Source organism: Mustela nivalis (genome assembly GCF_964662115.1).
Source record: "Mustela nivalis genome assembly, chromosome: 18".
Taxonomy (NCBI): Eukaryota; Metazoa; Chordata; class Mammalia; order Carnivora; family Mustelidae; genus Mustela; species Mustela nivalis.
The window spans coordinates 59,330,959-59,351,256 of record NC_139037.1 but is presented as its reverse complement, the minus strand read 5'-3'; the positions used below and the strand labels follow the sequence as shown (position 1 = coordinate 59,351,256).

The following is a 20,298-nucleotide window of genomic DNA, read 5'->3' as shown; positions in this document are numbered from 1 at the left end:
CTCTGCCTTCGGCTCAGGTCATGGTCCCAAGGTCCTGGGATCGAGCCCCACATCGGGCTCTCTGCTCAGCAGGGAGCCTGCTTCCTCCTCTCTCTCTGCCTGCCTCTCTGCCTGCTTGTGATCTCTGTCTGTCAAATAAATAAAAAAAAAAAAAGAAAGAAAAGATAGAGTTTAAAAAATAAGATCAAATAGTAGTTTTTCCACAGTGAGATACTGTGTATGCAAAGCACCTTTTTTTTTTTTTAAGATTTTATTTATTTATTTGACAGAGAGAGATCACAGGCAGAGCAGCAGGCAGAGAGAGAGGGGGAAGCAGGCTCCCTGCTGATCAGAGAGCCCGATGTGGGGCTTGATCCCAGGACCTGAGATCACAACCCAAGCTGAAGGCAGAGGCTTAACACACTGAGCCACCCAGGTGCCCCCACCTTGGTTATTAATAAGCCAGTATGTTATGCCAGTATCTGTTAAAAAATTAAAACCAACTATTTTAGTTGGTTCAAGCTGCTATAACACAATACCATAGATAGTGGCTTATAAACAACAGAAATTTATTTCTCATAGTTCTGGAGGCTGGGAAAGTCCAAAACCAAAGTGCCAGCAGATCTAGTGTCCGGTGAGGGCCAGCCTCCTCGTTCATAGCCATCTTTTTGCTATGTCCTCACATGGCAGAGAGGTGAGTGAGGGAGCTCTTTGGGGAATATTTTATTAGGGCACTAATCTCTCCCAAGGCACCGCCTCCAAATGCCATTACAAGTGGAAATTAGGTTTCAGTATAGGAATTTTGGGGGGGTGACACAAACATTTGGTCTAGAACATAAACTATGCTTCTAAGCATGAAAACATCATGTATTTAGTTTCATGCAGAATGTTGTTGAAACCTATTTCACACTTAGAATAGTTTAAGTGTCTCAGATTCCCCCCCCGAATCAACATATGTGTGTTTGACTATGTAAGTTGTATGCATGTGTAAGTATAAATGTTCATATACTTGGATAACTTATATTCACCTTTTATACATTTCTGATATACATTTTAAAGATTTTATTTGACAGAGATACAGCAAGAGAGGGAATACAAGCAGGGGGAGTGGGATAGGGAGAAGCAGGCTGCCCGCTGAGCAGGGAGCCTGATGCGGTGCTTGATTCCAGGACCCCGGGATCATGACCTGAAGCGAAGGCAGAGGCTTTAACCCACTGAGCCACCCAGGCGCCCATTGATGTACATTTCTAATATCAGTGCTAAATCATTTAAGCTTAATTCACTTGGGCCAATTTACTAAGTATTTTTTTTTTTTTAAAGAGCTGTCCAGGGACGCCTGGGTGGCTCAGTTGGTTGGATGACTGCCTTCGGCTCAGGTCATGATCTCGGAATCCCGGGATCGAGTCCCGCATCAGGCTCCCAGCTCCATGGAGAGTCTGCTTCTCCCTCTGACCTTCTCCTCGCTCATGCTCTCTCTCACTGTCTCTCTCTCAAGTAAATAAATAAAATCTTAAAAAAAAAAAAAAAAGAGCTGTCCAGAGGAACTGTGTAGGGTGCCTCACCAAACAAAAGAAGACATGGGGATAATACAGGTTTTGGGGAAGAATGTTACGTAAAATTTATATATTAAGCAGAGCTTTAATGGACTCAAGGTAAAGCAGTTCCTATATAATGGAGTCAGCATCTTGCCTGGGCAGAGAAGCAGACACAAAGTCCTGTTTCTTCAGAAAAGACGGGGAAGGTCAGCACCCGGGTTGGAAATCATAGCTGCTTCTCTATGTTACAGTGATCCTTCAGGCAAGAGTGAGATGTCCCCTTCTCACTATTACAATGATTTCAAAGAGCCTATGATTTCAGATGACATGGTTTCTCAGTAGTACATCCTTGCACCCATACATCCTTGGTGTTAATTTTTACAGATTTGTAATCTTAACAACTCTCTAAGGTGGTTACAAACCAGGCAACTGAGTTTTAGAGATTCAAGTTGCTTGACCTCAAGCTGGGATTTGAATCCACAACTGAAGACTCTCCAACATTTTTCAATAATTCTATAGATAGAGAATTTAAAAATCATTAGAAGTTGTGGTACATCTAGGTAATAGAATGCTATTCAGTGCTAATTAGAAAGGAACTATCGGGACATGGAAAGACATACAGCAAACTTAGATGCATATTGCTACATGAAAGAAGGCAATCTGAAAAGGCATACTATAGGATTCCAACTATATGACATTCTGGGGGAAAAGGCAAAATTATGGAAACAGTAAAAAGGTCATTGGTGGCCAGGATTTAGTGCGGGTAGGGACAAATAGTAGGTGGAACACAGAGAAATCTTAGGACAGTGAAACTTTCTTGTGCAATATGGGTGCCTGGATGGCTCAGTTGGTTAAGTGTCTGCTTTTGGCTCAGGTCATGATACCAGGGTCCTGGGATCAAGTCCCACATTGGGCTCCTTGCTCAGTGGGGAGCCTGCTTCTCCCCATGCTTGTGCTCTCTCTATAAATAAATAAAATCTTACAAAACAAAACTATTCTCTGTGATACTATAATGGTGGATACATGTCATCATATATTTGTCCAAATCCATACACTGTACAAATAAGAATGAACCCTAATGTAAACTATGGACTTTGGGTGGCGATGACACATCAGTGTAAGTTGATCAACTTTAAAAAATATACCACTCTAGTGGGGAATGTTGATAGTGGGGGAGGCTGTGCTTGTGTGGGGGCAGGGAGACCATGAGAACACTTACAGTGTGCTCAATTTTTCTGTGAAAAACTGCTCTAAAATGTAAACGTTTGAAAAAGAAGAAAACTGAGCCACCATTTGAAAATTAAGACGTTCTACAAAGAAATTCAATTTTTCAGCTTCTCTTGAAGAACCAGAAATTGTGGCAATAGCCACTGTCCTCCCTGGCAACAATCCACTAAGGTAAAGGAGGCTCTCTCCTTAGGCAGGGCATGCATTCTCAGTTTTCTAGGGCTCATCCAGTTTTCTTTACTCATTTACATGATTTGCTTGGCCCTGTATACATTTCAGTTTGTAGCCCTCTGACAGCTGGAAATGATCTATGCCTGGCACTGAGCAGGAACTTCATTGTTGAATCAGTGAGTCTCCCACTATCTTCCTCTACCAACCTTTCTTATATAGCTATAAGAAATCCAAGTTTGTATTTATTTGTGCTAGTTACTGAAAAGTAGGTTGAACAAGTCCTTTGTGTCAGGATAGACTAGATTACGGTGCGGCAACAAACAATCCCCAAATCTCAGTGGCTTAAAACAACAAAGTTTTATTTCTCAGTTACTCACCCAAAGGTAGACACAAAATGAAAATACTCTCCTGTTTTTGCTTATATGGAGACAGACATGAGCGCACAGGTATGTATAGAATCATAGGTTATATAAGTATTCTGGAAAGTGAACTCATGCAAAAACCTATTTAGATACTGGTTAGCTTAAACTGCACATCTCTCACTTTGTTGGGGATTTAAAAATGTCCCAGGACCCAGTGAGTAAGAGAATACCACTTCAGTCAAGGAAATGCCCACACTACAAAAGGAACCAAAAGCTAATGAAGCACCTGAAAGCTTTAAAAAAAGGGAAAAAAAAAGTAAAGAAAAAAAAAAAGAAAAGCTCGAAGCTTGTACTACATTAAATTCCATACATAAATCCAGAAGCAAAATACCAAATATGCAGTGCCCGCAGGCTGTTGCCTCTTCCCCAACAAGGCTTCCATCTCTGGGCCTCTAGCTTAGGAGGGAGATAGAGCCCAGACGCCCAATATGCAGAGCCACAGAGGGGGCTGGGCTGGGTCGGAGAGAGGGTCCAACAGGCTGGAATCCTCTTCCTCCAGCAGGAGCTATAAGCAGGAAAGAAGGGGGTAGGACTGGGTCATATCCATTTCCTTTCCCAGCAACCCCCTCTTTTTACCCCATTCAATCCAGGCCTCATCCTTGTTCACCTGGATTAGAAAATGCTTCCCCCTCACTGATTTTTCAACCTCCAGTCTTGTCTCTTTTGATCCCTCCATCAGAACCACCATACTTGTCTTCTAAAGCTCAGGGTCTCTATGTCCCTGCCTAGCTCAGAAATATTCCCTGGCTCCCTTTCATGCACAGTTGCTGGTCTGGACTCCTAAGACTGGCACCCAGACCTCCGGGATGGGAAGTCTCTCCAGCCTCATCTCCTTCTGTTCCAGCGGTTTTTCCAGGCAGGTTTCCTTACCCACACACCAAACCTAAGCCACCATCTTGGACAGAAGAATCCTCAGCATTCCCTCTCTGTCCCCATAGGTTTCATTCCTCAAGATTCCTTTAGTTCTTTCAAAGTTTGTCACTGAGCTTTGTGGAGGCACCCTGTTTTGCCAACTAGAATGGAAAGTCCTTGAAGGCAGTTATCAGATCTACAACAGGCAGCTGCAGGGAGCCTGAGGCTGGAGTCAGGAGATCAGGCTCTGCCAGCCTTGCCATATGCCCTTGGGCAAGTCCCTGCTTTTCTCCAAGCCCCCTTTTCCTTGACATCAGGGCATGGGACATTTGCTTTTAAGCACAAAATTAGTAAAACTGGTTTGCCAAACAACTCTCAACTGCAATTCCAGGAGCTAGGTTGAGAAGCCTGGGGCCTGAGTCTGAAGATGTTCAACATGCTGACCCTGCTTAGTCCCTACCTACCCTGGTACCTCCATTTCCCAACCATTCCTATCCCATCTTCTTTCAGGGAACAGGTTACCTGGTGGGCCACAGGGGTGGAGCAGGGAGATCCAAGGAGGATTGGGAGGAACAGAAGAGGTCAGGCGGGGAGCCTGGGAAGAGTCTTTCAGACCCACAAGAGCCTCAGCTGCCTCCCGCTGCAGCTGCCGCTCTGAGGGTGCAGAAGTCCAGGCCAGGCGAGAAGCTCCAGGGGCCTGCAAAAGAAAAGAAAAGAAACAGAGTGGGAACCCCCACTCTGCCACTCTCCAAGTACTCTCTCAGCCCCTGGTTACTTCACTATCCCTTATCTTCCTTTCCCCAGGCTCGATTTCCTCCCAGGGTCCTGGATTCCACTTCTTTCCCAGGACCTGTGGCTGCAGCAGAAGAGGGTCTGGGGTGCCACAGGGCTGGAGTATCAGAGTTGAGCATCTAGAAGCAAGAAGATAACAAGGGGGTTAAACACATGGATGGGCATGTATACATGGAAGTCTGGGTACCTGCTGGGCCATTAGGCTTTGTGGACTTGGGCAAGTCCCTTCCCCTGTCTTGGCCTGTTTTGTTTGCTATAAAATGAAAATCCCTGCCAGCTTCTTTCCCCCAGAGTTACTGTGGCAGTGGTGTCAATTTTTAAAAAACATATAAACAGCGAGAGGGACAGGGATGGCTGTTCCTGCCCTACCAGAGTCTAGTTGCCTTCCTCTAGTTCCCCAATCCCCATGGAACTTGAGGAGTACCTTTAAGAAACTTTCTCTAATGGCCTCTGACCTCTACTGTAGGCCTCTGAGGCTCTCACCATCAGGTCCCACCCCACCCCACCCTTTCAGCAGGCAGTCTGATTCCATTTTATCTGTTTAAGAGGATTTAATAGCTACTGCTATTAAAGTCCTGAGCCTCTGCTGGGGTGTATTCCATACATTATCACGAATTCTCATGACAAAGCAAAAACAAGGTGGTAATTGTGTCTCCAACTTACTGACAGCAAACCAGCTTCAGAGAGGTAAAGATACTCGTACAAAAGTTTTCAGTCAGGCAATGGCAGAGGAAGGAGTGCCCATCCTCACACGTTAGTCTGAGACCTTGTATTCTATGTCATCTACTGTGGTGTCCAGGACAGTATTAGGCACATTATAGACAAATATCCTTCCCTCCCTACTCACGCGCGGGGCAGGGCAGAGGGCCCTTGGGATTCTCCAGAAAGGGGAGTCGTCAGTATCGAGCGAGATCCTGGGCAGGTTGGGAGGGGCCCATGAGTGGGCAGCCGGAGGGAAGTGCCAGGGTCAAAGCCTAATGAGGGTAAGAGAATGCAGGAGTGTACAGGGGTTAAAGGTCATGACTTCCATCTTCCTTCCTACTCTGCATCTTCTTCCTCTTCTCTTTCTGGTACAGCAGTACAATGGTATTCAAATATTTGCTGAAGGAATATTGTATTAATCTTACCAGGAAAGGGATGCAGAGGGACAGTAGGTTCTTGGCATAGCAAGCGGCATACCACTGGTGGTGGCATGGAAAGTCCTGGAGGCAGCCAGTGTCCAGGAGCCCAAGGGCCTGGAGGCATTGGAGTCCAGGACAAAGGCAAGGCTTCTGGGGGACGACTGAGCAGCAAAGGCCCTTGGGAGTTATCCTGCAAGGGCAGAGAACACAAGCTGGAATAAGATACAAGGCTGGGGAAGGAATGAGTACATTCTAGAGTGGGTTCAGGACCTCAAAACTTTAGACTTGAGGGCTGAAAATACCACCCTCTCATTTTTTACCCATAGAAGAGAAGTGATTTGCCCAGGAGGATACTGCAAATCAGGGCTAGCTCTAGAACCCAAGTGTTGAGGGCACAGAAGGAGGGGGTCTGGGCAAGGGCTAGTATAAGAGTCACTCCTCCAGGGCCCAGGTTCTCCTTACCTTCCCAGGGGGCGTCAGTGCCAGTGGGACTGCCCCATGGGGCATCTGAGGCTGGGGTGCTATGTTTTCCTTTTCAGCTGTGAGGGAGCAGGGAGAGCTCTGATGAACCCTTTCTCCTGACCTCCACCCCACTCCAACTGCAAACTGAGCTCGTACTTCCCTCTGGCCTTTTTCTACTCAGGGATCTCACTATATCCTCCCAACACTTGACTGCATTTTAAAGTTGGAGAGACTGAGGCCGCTCAGAGAGTAGAAACACTTTGAGGTCACATACCAATTCCAACGGAGGGTCTAGGACTCTTTTTCCTACTTATGCTTTCTCCACCCCAAACCTGGACCCATCCCTGGCCAGACACTCACTGGGGACCCCAGGTTGAGTGGCTCCCTTCTTGACATGGCTGGGAGTTTTGGGAGGAGCTGCAGCTCTCCTCATCAGTCCCTGAGCCAGATGCCTCTTTAGCTGTGCTTCCTGTTGCCTACGCAAGGCCACCTGGGCAGCCATGACCCTCCGGCGCTCCCTAAAACAGGGGTTGTAGGTCAAAAGTCAGCCTCGCTTTAGATGAGGCCCTTCCTCCTCCCTTCCCTGGAACTCATTCATACTCACAAGATGAGGACACATTTATGACACTCGCAAGCCTGAAAGAGGCACAAGCGCTTATGGCCCTTCAAGTGGGCAGTGACCCCGTGGTTTCGGCAGCGGGCACAGGTGGGAGAGCGACTGACAGCTCTCCTGGGGATAAGCTCCGTGCCTGGGGGGGCTCTGGTCTCACCCCCTGGGGCAGAGTCGGAGGCACAGTGGTGGACAACAGCGGGCATTTCTTTGGCTTCCATGGATCTGGGGGCAGGAGTGGGAGGTCAGGGCGGCCACGTGGGCCCTCTCCTGACCAGCCCTTCTGCCCCTGGGAGATCACACCTGAAGGGGTTTCCACAGCACCCACCTGCAGACTCAGATTTCACCCTCACTCCTCGCACCCCCCCCCAACCCGCCTGCTTTCTCCCTGCTTCACCCCACTGCCTTCCTCGGACTTCCTCCTTCCCAGAAGGCTTGCCTTCTTCCCGGGCGCCCCTCTCCCCCTTCCCTTCTCAGCTGCTGGCCTGTGCTTCTTCCTGCACAAGCCCCACGCTCATACCCCTGCATTCACGCCCCCCCCTCCCGGGTTCTACACCCCCTTTCCCCCAACGCCCTGTTCGGAGAGTTCTTCCTGCCGTAGGCGACTACCATCCTCCCTCCTGCACCGATCCAGTTCCGACAGCTGCGTTCATGCCCCCGTTCAATTCTCAGCGTCATGTACCTCCTGCAAGTCAACGTTCCCCTTGCTCCCCTTTTAAATCAGAACGCTCTCTTGCCGCCTCCCCGCCCCCACCCCCGCTATTACTTTATTCTCACGGATTCCTCGCCCCACTTTCAAGAATTATTTTCATTCACTCGACAAACGTTTACTGAGCCCCTTCCAGATGCCAGGCCCCCTCCTCACAGCACGGATTCCCGTCCTGCACCCACATGCCCTCCAAACTCTGACGTAAACCTGGTGATCACTGCGCCCAGCGCTTGGGGGGCCTTTACCCATTCCCAGCAACCGATCTCATGCATCGCCCGGCCCACCTCCCCGCGGCGCACCACCGCCACGCGCGGCTGTTACTCGCGTGCACCCCCTTTCAGCTGCCAGGCCTGTGGCCTCGCCTCGCTCCAGGGTCCAGGAGCGCGCCTAGGGGCCCACGGCGTGGGGGAGGGGAGGAGAGGGGCGCGAGGAGCGCGGGGGTGGGGTGGGGGCGGGGGGTCCAGCGCCACAGAGAAGGGGAGAAGGGACAGGGAGGGGCGGGGTCGTGTTCGCGTCCTCGGCCCGCGGTTACCACAGCCTCGAGCGAGCAAAGTCAGACACAGTCAGGAGGACGCGAAAGGATGCGGTGAGGAAGTGGCGTGGGGAACGGCCGCGCTCGAGCCTGTTTTCCCGCCCCTTCTCACAAGGACCAATGAGCTTCAAGCGTCATGTCCCGCCGTCAAGGCAAGCGACCAATGCACTTCAGGATCCTCACTGACGGGCCCTCCCCTTACCTCCAGCCCGCTTTGGCTCGCGCCAGACTGTCAGGCCAGCCAATAGCGCGTCGAGTTGAGTCTTATCCCTCCCCCCACTTGCCCCTCCCCCTGTGGCTTGCCTTCCTAGATTGTTGCTCCCCTTTGAGGGAGGTGGCCAATGGGGCGTCGAGTACTGCTCCCAGGATAAGACTGGCCCTGCCCCCCCGCCCCCGCAGAAACGGCTGCCGGGTCTGACCTCCCAGGCGTTGACCTGGACCCAACTGCGCACGCGCAGTCTCGTCCTGTAGCTTGCACCGCGCGGTTTTGCCTCTTGCGCTCCGAGCTTCGGCTTCGCTCGGGCGGTTCTTCGCTGTGTGGACGCTCGTGTTTCTCTCACGTCTCTCCCTGTGCCCCAGCTCCAGATCTGCCCTTCTCCTTTTATGCGTTTCCTCTTCTTTTGATTTTCCCGTTTCCTTCCCTCATCCTACCTCGGGTTGCGTCCCTTTCCATGTCTCTCTTCCTGTCCGTTTAGGCGCTGATTTTCCTAACTTCGGTTTTCCCGTTCTCTTGAGAGTTCCTGTCCTTCTGTCCATCCTGCTGATTTTCGCACCCCCTTCCTCCACGATCCTATTTTCCGAATCGCCTGGCCCTGTCCACCCCCGCCCCCCACCGTCCCTCTTCCCTCTCTTTCCGAGACGCGGCTGTAGTTTGTCCCTTCGTCCCTTTCTGCTCTCGGCGTTCATCTCCCTCCTCGGTTTTGCCTCAGTTCATCGGTTGCATCTGGGCTCCACTCTGTCATCCTCACCTGCCTTCTCCGTGCGTCCCACGGTTTCCCTCCCACCCGCTCCTGTTGTCCCCTTTCTCTGCGCTTCCTGCCTCGGTCTCCTTTTCCCTCTGAGTGCCACGTCTTTGTGTCCCAGGCCTCATTTTCCTGCCTCTCCCATTGTGCTCTGGGTGCTGGTCCTCTGACTCCCTGCAAGGTTATAGGCCACGTTTGCTCCTCCTCCTCTGCACGGTTTCTCTCTTGCAGGCGTAGCATCCCCTCTGACCACCTCTTCTTCGTCCTTTCCCCGTGAGAATTTCATTCCGCTTTTTTTCTGTTTGTGTCTCCATTTGTGCTCAGACTTCTGGATCCTGTCGTTTTGCATTCCAGGCCGGTGTGTGCTATCTTCTCTGATTGGCCCAATCCCTTTGTGTGATCCTTTGTCAGCCTTCATTTCCCTGTCCTGTGTTCCATCTTTTCTGCGGGTCTCAGCGCCTTTGTTTGCTACAGACTCCTGAATTACAGAGCCCGTGTGCCAGGCATTCTGGACAGAAAAGGGTGGCAGAAGTGACCTCTACCTGGACTGCTGTTGCAGGCGAGCAGTACTAGACAAAGTTGGACAGGTTGTTTGGGGCCAATCTAGCAGTGGGGGATGTGGGTGTGGGAGGCTTGACTGCCTACTAAAGAGGTTGACCTTGATCCTTTAGATAGTGGAAAGACGGAGAGGGACTGGAGAGCCAACATTTCTGGAGAGTTTAGCACTTGCCTGATACTTTATATTAATAAGCTTAGTAATTTTCAATAGCATTCTCATGAGATGTATTATTAGTCCATTTTATAAATGAGTTCAACAACTTACACAAGATTGCACATCCAGTAAGTGGAGGGGTAAAGATTCTAACCTTGCTCCACCTTTGAGTCCAAAGCCTGTGAACTTTTGTATGACCTACATTGTTTTAGTTAGTATTTCTAGTAATCTTCATTCCCCACTTGTATTCCCTAACCCTCCTGTAGGCACTCACTTCTAGTGTCTAACGCCTATCTTTTGGTTCTTGTGTTCTTCTAAGATGTGTGGTGTCTTGTGTGCACACGTTTTAAAAAAAATTTATTATTCATTCATTCATTCATTCATTTAAGTACACCCAGCATGGGGCTCAAACACATGACTCTGAGATCAAGAGTCACATGCTCTTCCTACTGAGTCAGCCAGGCACCCCTGCACATGTAGTTTTATTTTATTACTTTAAAAAAACGATTTTATTAGAGAAAAAGAGAGCATGGGGGAGGTGCAGAGGAAGCAGGAGGGAGAGTCTTAAGCAGACTGCACACTATACACAGCGCTTGAGGTGGGGCTCGGTCTCATGACCCTGAGATTAGAACCTGAGCTGAAATCAGGAGCCAGACGCTTCACTGACTGAGCCACGCAGGCAACCCTGTGCCTGTGGTTTTAACTTATGCAAGTAATATAGTGTTTTTATTTAAAATAATCAGCACTGAATTTTTCTGATCCAGCCATGTACATGTTATGCGTATGTCTAATCAGTATTTTTTAATTGCATGATATTCCATAGTGTGTGTCCCCTGAATGTTGTGTGTTCACTGAGTCTCAGCCAAGAATGCCCACATTGCCTTCAACTCACCATCTCTGTAATAATGCTGCATCCTGATATAGGTTACTTTGTGGATGAAGGTGGAAATCTCTATTACGTGTACCTAGGACATAATAGAAGTGGAAATTTGTAAACCTGATTTGACTTAGTCTTGCCAGATTCCTCCCTGCAATGCTGCTTTGGGCCCGAAACATTGATCAGAACTTTCAACTGTTCCTCAGAGTCCAGAAGAAGGTCCTGTGCCCCTCCCAACAACCCCATGAGCAGCAGGACACAAGGGTCCCTGTATCTGTATCCCCACATTGCTGCCAACACATATCTTTTTCCAGCTGTTTGGTCCATTGCTAGTCTGAGAGATGGACAGTTTGATAGACTGCCTTTCTCTGATTATTGTTAAGCTTGAGTGTCTCTTCACATATTTTTTAGCCTTTCTGATTTGCTCTTCTGAGAATTGCCTCTTCATATGCTTGGCCCATTTTCCTACTAGGGCTATTCTCTTTTTCTTGTCAGTTTTCCAGAGGTCCTTGGGCATTCTAATTGCTTTAAGGCATTGTATATACTCTTCTTATGCCAATCTTGGCATTTCACATTATTTTAGAAATGTGTCCATTTCATCCAGGTTTTCTAAAGATTTTTTTTTTTTTTTTTTACATCATCTCTATACCCAGCATGGGGCTCAAAATCACAACCCTGAAATCAGGAGTCGCGTGATGAACTTTCAACCAGCCAACCAGGCTCCCCTACTTTATTTGGGCTTTCAAATTTATAAATGTAGAGTTCTTAAGTATACTTGTATTTTTTTTAAAACAAACACTCTCTGTTACTTCTGATTTTTAATTTGATATTTTATTTGCATCTTCTCTTTTTCTCTTGATTAGATTTGCTGGAGAATTATCTCATTGATTTTGTCAAAGAATGAATGTTAAGTTTTCTGTAATAACTTTTGTTGCTCTAATTCATTGATTTCTGTCATTATCTTCATTTCTGTCCTTTGCTGGGGGGGGCAGGTGTTTTGTTGCACCTTGTACAACTTCTTGAGTTAATCCATGACCATGCTTTTTAATGCTCCTGTTTCCTGACAAATATATTGAAAGCATAAACTTACTTGTAAACACTGCTTTAGTTGTGTCCCACATTTTGACTTGTAGTTAAAAAAAAAACTTGGTTTTGAAATGGTTATTGACTCACAAAAAGTTGCAAAAGTCATAAAGCCATAAATACTTCCTTCCACTTCCCCTCAGGGATATCTTCTACAACTGCAGTATACAAGCATGAACTTGACATTGGCATAAAACTCTCAACTAGAATATAGACTTTAATTAGTTTTCACCAGATTTTACATGCAGTTTATGTGTGCGTGTGTGTGAGAGAGAGAGAGAGAGAGAGAGAGAGAAATGTACTATGTTCATTATTATTCACTTCTAAATACTTTTCAATATCCTTTTCTGAACCAAGAGTTATTTAGTAATATTTCAGTCAATTTCCCTACACACCCCCTTGTTATTCTGATCTCATTGTCTCTGGCTGGAGAACAGCCTGTGTGACACTGATCCTTTGAGGAAGTCAGCTCCGCTCAGCACAGTGTCCAATGGGAGGACCTAAGCAGGAGTGTGAGGGTCATGATGAGACGCTAATGTGGGTTCAGGGCAGGCTGGAGAGGACACTAAGAAGACAGGAAGTCTTGTGTCCCTGAAGGTCACAGGGAGCCTATGTCACAAAACCTGACAATCAACTTTCTGCTCTAGAAACAGCGACCCAGAGGCGGGTGAACAGAGAATTCAGAAACTGACGAGAACAGAGCTTGATACCTGGATTGATCTTGGTTCTGGATTGACCTCTAGCATCCAGGACCCCAACCCAGGACCATGGGACCCCAGCACTTCAGCCCTGTGCATCTCTTCTGCCTCCTAGGGGCCATCTCCACTGTGCCTCGTATGTCCTGTGGGGCTGGATGCTTTGGGACCCCAGAGGGTGGGAGGCTGGATTCACGTAACTAGAGGAAGGAGGGCTGGGTATCTGGGTTCCTCAGGGTTCAGGGCCTGTGGAGGCCAAGTTCTTGGCTGGCAACTGGGGGGCTGAGAAGGCAATGTGAGGGGCCCGTGACTGGAAGGGCATTCTTCCTTTAGGGGCCGCGGCTCTTTTATGCTATGAAGCAACGTCCTCACTCTTCAGATCTGTTTCTCTTCATGACTGGAAGTGGCTTCTGATGAGGAGCATGGTGTGTAAGCTGAGTGAGGGCTGTGAGGAGACACTGGTGTTCATCGAGACAGGTGAAGGAAAGTGACTTTGATACATTACTTTTTTTTTTTTTTTTTTTTTGATGGCTCTTCTGACCCCCAGCACCCAAGGACTCTGGACTCGAGCTCCAAACAGTTACTCCATTGTATCTTTGGAAATAATGTCAAGACACTGGCAGGAGAGGGCAGGACCTGGCTGGGTGTGGTGTGGGCTGGATAGGAAGGCAGAAAGGAGGTGATCCCAGATGGATGGGGGATGGTCTGGGAGAGAATAAAAGAAAGGGACACAGGGGAGAGAGGAACAGGGGGATTACTGTGGGGAGGGTTTGATGAGGAGAGATAGACAGAGACCCCAGACCTGGGATCTGAGCCCTGTGCAGCTGCCACGAGTAGACCTCATGGCAAAGTTGGTGATGCGGCAGAGTGAGCTGGAGGAGCAGGGTGCAGGGTGGGAGGGTTGGCTCTGGGTATGGCCAACAGCACTGATCAGAGCTCTCTAATCTGCTTCTCAGGGACCAGAAGGGGAGTTGTGGGTTTTAAGGGCTGCAGCCCAGCCTCATCTTACCCCCAGCAAGTCTCCTACCTTGTTTCGCCGCCTGGATTGTCCATTGCCTCCTACAGCCGCGTCTGCCGGACATATCTCTGCAATAACCTCACCAACTTGGATCCTTTTGTGAAACTCAAGGCCAGAACTCCTAAGTCTACAGCATTTTCTCCCCATAGTTGCCCAACCTGTGTGGGCGAGCACTCCAAGGATTGCCTCCCAAATTTTGTCACCACTGATTCCTGCCCCTATGACGCCTCTCAGTGTTATAGTTCCACCTTAAAATTTCAGGCAGGTGAGAAGAGAAACTTGCTTTAGTGCCTTCCCACTCTGCAAGAGTCTGGAAGAGGGGATTGGGGCTGCCTGGGCCAAGCACATGAATTCCAAGGCGGAAGGACTAAGGTGGCTGTTACCCAAGTTTCTGGTGGGAGAGCCAGTGTCCTGGGTTGGGAGGGGCGTCTGGAAGCAGGGGCAGGGCCCTTGCATCTAGGAAGTGTCCCTGATCCGTCTCTGTTTGTCTTACAGGCTTACTCAATACCACCTTCCTCCTCTTGGGCTGTGCTCGTGGACACCACAAACTTTTAGAAAATTATCACCATATTGGGAACATCAGAGTGACCGAGGTCCTCAACATCTTACAGAAGGCCCAGATTGCTGGCACAGAGCCCTCCAGTTGGAATCCTGCTTGGAGCCTCCTTTTAGGACTTCTGCTGGCCTTCAGGGACTGACAATCTAGCTGGACTGCACCAACCCCTTCCTGTTACCCAGTAAAGTCATAGAGTTGCCTTTCTGTCTTGTCCTGTGATCCTTGAGGGTTGTGGGGGCGTGGAAGGTGTGAGGGGAGCCAAACAGACCCTGGAAGGGGGGGGAGGGGCAGGCAGTGGGCAGTGTGCATGGTGAAGTGAGCAGGGGTTGGGGAGGAGGGTCACTAGCAAAGTGACAGTCATGCCCAGCAGCCAGGAGGACCCCCAAAATTATTTTAAAGTTTTTTTTAAAAAGATTTTTTAAAAAATTATTTATTTATTTGACAAACAGAGATCACAATTAGGCAGAGAGGCAGGCAGAGAGAGAGAGGAGGAAGGAGACTCCCTGCTGAGCCAAGAGCCTGATGTGGGGCTCAATCCCAGGACCCTGGGATCATAACCTGAGCCAAAGGCAGAGGCTTTAACCCACTGAGCTACCCAGGCACCCCTAAAGTTTTTTTTTTTTTTAAAGTAATCTCTACACCTAGTGTGGGGTGTGAACTCATGACCCTGAGAACAAGAATCGCATGTTCCTCCAACAGAGCCAGCCAGGTACCCCTCCCCCAAATATTTCATTTTTCCCCTTCCTGTGGTGACCTGAACTCTAGTCCATTCATCCCCTGACTCAAGAGATCCTGGCCAAATCTCTCCCATTTTCTGGGCCTCAATTTCCTCCCCATTAAAATGAAAGGCCTGGGGCATCTGGGTGGCTCAGTCAGTTAAGTATCTGCCCTCGGCTCAAGTCATAATCCAAGGGTCCTGGGATTGGGCCTTTCCCTTTCCCTCTGCCTGCTGCTCCCCCTACTTCTGCTCACTCACTTTCTGTCAAATAAGTAAAATCTTTAAAAAAAAATGAAAGGACTTATGAATTAGAATTGGGTATCATCTGGGTGTTTTAATTTTTAATTTTTAAAAGATTTTATTTATTAGAGAGAGGGAGAGAGAGGAAGCAGGATGGGGAGAGGGGCAGAGGGAGAGAGAGACAAACAGACTCCCTGCTGAGAGGGGAGACTAATGCAGGGCTCAATCCCAGGGTCCTGAGATCATGATCCCAACTGAAATTAAGAGCCCACCGCTTAGCTAACAGCCGCCCAGGTGTCCCCCATTTATAATTTTTTTTAAAAGATTTTTTTATTTATATGAGAGTAAGAGAGATTACACAAACAGGGGGAGTGGTAGGCAGAGGGAGAAGGAGAGACGGATGTGGAGCTTGATCCCAGGACCTTTGGATCATGACCTGAGCCACAATCGAGAGTCAGATGCTTACCTGACTGAGGCACCCAGGTGCCCCCCATTTATAAATTTCTAATGTTCAATGACCTTTGCTTTCTTGGGACAAACGTTAAGTTGGTCACGGTGTACTGTTTTTATTCTATATACTATTGGATTTGGTTTGAGAGTATCTTGTTTAGCATTTTTGCATCTTTATTTATGAGTATGATTGGTCTGGTATTTTCCTTTTTCTGTACTTCTGTTGTTGTTCCCATTTCAGTTTAAAGGTTATACTAGCCTTGGAATAAGTTAGGGGGATGTTCCCTTTCTATTCCAAGGATGAATTTCTATGATTTTGAGATGATCTGAATTGAAAGTTCTGTGGAACTCTGATAAAACTTCTCGATTGGATTTTTTTCTCTCCTTCCTTAAAATCTTTTAATATGGCAAATTTCAAAGAAATACAAAGAGAGTTTGTATACAAACATATACAAGTGGACTGTAGTTCACTAGACTAGTGAGAATAGTATCAGGAAACCCCATGCACCCATCTCCAGCCCCAAAGTATCAACTCATGATGAACCTTGTTGGGTCTACCTCCCTTCTACTCCTCCACGCACTGGATTATATGTTACAAATCATATAGTATTGTTTGTAAACACTTCTGTGTGTACTTCAAAAATGTAAGGCCCCACCCCCCCGTTAAAAAATTCAAACTTAGAGAAAACTTGCAAGACTATGAGAGGGGACTCCCAGATACCTCTCATCCCTATTTACCATGCCACATTTGTATTCTGTCTGTATAGATCTAAATGTATGCATGTGTATGCACACAAATCATTTTCATTATATATATATATATATATATATGATTTTTATTTTTTATTTTTTATTTTTTTATTTTTTAAAGATTTTATTTATTTGACAGAAATCACAAGTAGATGGAGAGGCAGGCAGAGAGAGAGAGAGGGAAGCAGGCTCCCTGCTGAGAAAAAAGTCCGATGCGGGACTCGATCCCAGGACCCTGAGATCATGACCTGAGCCGAAGGCAGCGGCTTAACCCACTGAGCCACCCAGGCACCCTATATATGATTTTTAAAAAAGATTTTATTTATTTAAGAGAAAGAGAGCACATGAATTGGGGGGAGGCAAAAGGCAGAGGGAGAAGTAGACTCCCTGTTGAGCAAAGAGCCTGATGCAGGACTCGAACCCAGGATCATGGGATCATGACCTGGGCTGAAGGCAAATGCTTAAATGATTGAACCACCCAGGCTCCCTACATATGATTTTTTAATAAACCAATTGAAAGTTATAGGTATCATACTACTTCACCCTCACTACTTCCACCTGTATCTCACCAGAACAAGGATTTTCTCCTATATATCCACCCTACGATTACCAGGCTCCCCCGATTTGATCTTCACACAGCAATATTATCCAATATGCGGTCTCTATAAGCTTCCTGTTACTGCTGTAACAAATTACCACGAAGATGGTGGTACTTATTCTCTTTAAGCAACAGATACTTATTCTCTTACAGTTCCAGAGGTCAGAAGTCCACCATGGGCTTTACTGGGCTATAATAAAGTTATTGGCGGGACCACATTCCTTTCTGGAGGTTCTGGGGTTGGATCAATTTTCTTGCCTTCTCCAGTTTCAGGAGCCAGCCCATACTCCTTGACTTGTGGTCTCTTGGTGTTCAGCAGGGAGTCAGCTTGAGGATTCCACCCCTCCCTCTCCCTCTGTCTCCCTCTGTCCCTCTCCCCAATTGCAAGTGAGCGCTCTCTCCCTCTCTTTCTCAAATAAATAAATCTTTTTTAAAAAAGGAAGACTCGGGCGCCTGGGTGGCTCAGTGGGTTAAGCCGCTGCCTTCGGCTCAGGTCATGATCTCAGGGTCCTGGGATCAAGGCCCGCATCGGGCTCTCTGCTCGGCAGGGAGCCTGCTTCCTCCTCTCTCTCTCTGCCTGCCTCTCTGCCTACTTGTAATCTCTGTCAAATAAAAAAATAAATAAAAAATCTTAAAAAAAAATAAAAAAAAAAATAAAAAAGGAAGACTCTAACATTGACACCACTGGATACCAGAAGTAGGAAAAAAGTATGGACTGAAAAAGGTACCTGAAGAAATAATGGTCCAAGAAGCTGAGGGAACCCCAAGCACGATAAGCAATCACAGTGAGACACATGCAAAATTCTGGAAACTAAAGACAAAGAAAAAAGAAATCTTGAAAAACAGCCAGAGAAACAACCCATTGCATATTAAGGAACACTGATTTAAGTGATGGTAGGTTTTGTGTCCGACAGCCTGGAGGCCAGAAGGAAGTGGCAGGGTTTTCAGGCTGACTACAAACCCTGATCTGGCAAAATGATTTTCAGGAGGAAAGGGGAACTAAGGACATATTGTGATGAAGGAAAAATATGAGAATTTGTTGCCAGCTGACCTACTATTAAAGAATAACCAAGGGAAAAGATGTCCAATTAATTCATCCTTCTCTGTGGCTTATGTTTGGTGTCATATCTAAAAGCTAACCAAATTTACTTTGTTTTGAAGTCAACTCTACCCCCAACATGGGGCTAGAACTCATGGCCCCTAGATCAAGAGTCACAGGCTCCGTCCACCAAGCCAGACAGGTGCCTATAACCAAACTTAAAATAATTGAAAGCAGAGTCATCTCTCTGAAAATAGTAATCAAACAAGAAATCAGCAATAGAAAGACAACAGAAAAATCTTCGAACAATTGTAAAGCAAGCTACATATGTGTAAGTAATCTACGGGTCAACAAGGAAGTCTCAAAGGATATTTTAAAAATACACAGAATTATATTAAATACACTAAAAACATCTCCATCACTTGTAGGATGCAACTTATGCTGTGCTGAGAGAGGAATTTGTAGCAAGAAAGGCTTATAAGAGAGGAAATATCTCAAATCAACAATCAGAGTTCCTACCACAAGAACTAGAAAAATAAGAGCAAAGTGAACCCAACTAAAAGCAGAAGGAAAGAAATAGTAAAGATAAGAGCACCCAGGTGACCCTCATGTTGGTCACTGTGAGTGGACATAATGGACCTGAGCCCCACGAAGGGCAGGGCTGGGTCTGTAGCATTAGAGTTGGTTCTGTGGGTGGGATGTGGACGGGAAAGAGGAAGATGGGGGTGACTGTGAGAGCCCTAGCATTTTCTCTTCCTCTGAGGGGTCGCAGGGAGATGTGGAACCCTCAGATGTTGGATTCTACCCTGGGAGATCTTCAGGCCCCTTTTGTCCCTTGGGTGGAATGTTTGCTCTGCTGGGAAGGGCAAGCAGATGGCAAAGGACCCTGAAATCAGACACAGGGCTCAGCTAGGAGCAGCTGGGAGAACAGCCCAGGGTTCTGTTCAGCCTTGCTGCCTGGGGGGCTCAGCTGGGGCTTGGGAAACAGGACCCTGTGCTCAGGGATGCTCCAAGCTGGCTGATGGGTGTGTTTCCAAGGTCATGCACCAAGGGTCCGAAGATGCCCATGAAACATTCCTTCCTTATTGTAGACAAGAGAGGGGCCTGGCCCTCAGGGGCTAGGAGGTTCCCCCAGGAGGCTGGAGCTGACTCCCAGCCTCCCAGAGGCCACCCTCTGGGGGCAGCAATCAGCCAAGCAGGGAGCTGAAATGGATGTGCCAACAAGTAACAGCTGGACATGTGCAAAGGGTTTATGATAGACAGAGCAGAATCGAATAGTCCGTGTAATAGCATTCGGCCTCATTATATCCTTCTGTAGAATACAAATGGGCAGTCTCTCCAGCAGTCCCTGGTTGTCTCCTCCCTGCTTAACTTGTGGGGGAGGTTGGCTGGGACACTGTCCATGGTGCTGATGAAACCCAGCAATTCCCAGGGATTGGGAGCCTTAATCTAGTTCTGTCCACATTCTTTCCATTCTTAACAAGGAGCATTACTAACAAGAGATGGAGAGGGCTTCACGGAGTGTGCACTGGCCTCTGTCTCCATCGCTCAGGGCACTGAGGGTGCTGTAGACATTACTGCAGGAAGTGGCTCCACAGTTAGATGACCAAGTCCAGGCTGCCCCCAGCAGTTGGTAGTGAAGGAAGGTGATGAACAAGGCCTTGAGGGCTGTGATAGAGGGCTTGAAGGCTGTGGAACAAGGGCCCCTCAGAGATGTTTCTATCCTCAGGCCCAGAATCTGTGAATCTGTCAATGATAAAGGGACTTAGGATTAAGAATCATGGGATGCAAGATTACAGTGGTATATCCGGGTTGGACAAAATAATCAGAAGCGTTCTTTCTTATAAGTGACAGAGGAGGGCAGAGGAGGCAGAGCCAGAGAAGATGTGAAGGATGGAAACAGGACACAGAGAGACTTCATGTTGCTCTGCTGGCTTTGGAGGTGGAGGAAGGGGCCACAGCCATGGGAAGCAGGTGGCCACCAAAAGCTTGGAAAAGCAAGGAAACACACTCTCCTGGAGCCTCCAGAAGACATATCAAGGTCGCACCTTGATTCTTGCTGCTTTACACCATGAAGCTTGCAACAATTTGACACAGCAGCAAAAGGAAACTAACAAGCAGAGTCACCTTGTCTAATCCCACGAAGTGTGTGTTTGGGATGAGGAGGGTCTTAGAGCTGAATAATGAT

General features: G+C 47.6%; 2 protein-coding genes across 9 annotated transcripts; one reads left to right on the top strand and one right to left on the bottom strand.

Annotated features, from left to right (window-relative positions):
- Nucleotides 1-3,250: 3,250 nt before the first annotated feature.
- Nucleotides 3,251-19,713, bottom strand: DMRTC2 (DMRT like family C2). 8 transcript variants are annotated; one of them, XM_082710897.1, is made up of 9 exons: nucleotides 17,800-19,713; nucleotides 7,166-7,396; nucleotides 6,922-7,079; nucleotides 6,562-6,638; nucleotides 6,106-6,289; nucleotides 5,826-5,952; nucleotides 5,037-5,097; nucleotides 4,709-4,883; nucleotides 3,251-3,839 (listed from the first exon to the last, which is right to left on the bottom strand). In XM_082710897.1, the coding sequence occupies exons 1-9, from the start codon at nucleotides 17,865-17,867 to the stop codon at nucleotides 3,727-3,729; spliced, it is 1,194 nt and encodes a 397-aa protein (XP_082567023.1). In that variant the 5' UTR covers nucleotides 17,868-19,713; the 3' UTR covers nucleotides 3,251-3,726. The 8 variants fall into 8 exon arrangements, with proteins under 8 accessions (XP_082567023.1, XP_082567027.1, XP_082567026.1 ...); XM_082710901.1 differs by lacking the exon at nucleotides 17,800-19,713 and adding an exon at nucleotides 8,413-8,596; XM_082710900.1 differs by lacking the exon at nucleotides 17,800-19,713 and adding an exon at nucleotides 8,063-8,401.
- Nucleotides 8,785-14,515, top strand: LYPD4 (LY6/PLAUR domain containing 4). The gene is made up of 5 exons (XM_082710940.1): nucleotides 8,785-9,961; nucleotides 12,694-12,880; nucleotides 13,075-13,218; nucleotides 13,698-14,024; nucleotides 14,255-14,515. The coding sequence occupies exons 2-5, from the start codon at nucleotides 12,814-12,816 to the stop codon at nucleotides 14,455-14,457; spliced, it is 741 nt and encodes a 246-aa protein (XP_082567066.1). The 5' UTR covers nucleotides 8,785-9,961; nucleotides 12,694-12,813; the 3' UTR covers nucleotides 14,458-14,515.
- Nucleotides 19,714-20,298: the final 585 nt, after the last annotated feature.

Bases quoted from the DNA above. Each gene is read 5' to 3' on its own strand.
- DMRTC2 (XM_082710897.1), bottom strand. From the start codon at position 17,867: ATGTGTCTCACTGTGATTGCTTATCGTGCTTGGGGTTCCCTCAGCTTC. The intron at 4,884-5,036 runs GTCCTGGGAAAG...TTTCTTTTGCAG, and splicing joins CTCTTCTGCTGCAGCCACAG to GCCCCTGGAGCTTCTCGCCT. The intron at 3,840-4,708 runs GTAACCTGTTCC...TCCTGCTTATAG, and splicing joins CCACCCCTGTGGCCCACCAG to CTCCTGCTGGAGGAAGAGGA.
- LYPD4 (XM_082710940.1), top strand. From the start codon at position 12,814: ATGGGACCCCAGCACTTCAGCCCTGTGCATCTCTTCTGCCTCCTAGGG. The intron at 13,219-13,697 runs GTGAAGGAAAGT...TCTGCTTCTCAG, and splicing joins ACTGGTGTTCATCGAGACAG to GGACCAGAAGGGGAGTTGTG. The intron at 14,025-14,254 runs GTGAGAAGAGAA...TTTGTCTTACAG, and splicing joins CACCTTAAAATTTCAGGCAG to GCTTACTCAATACCACCTTC.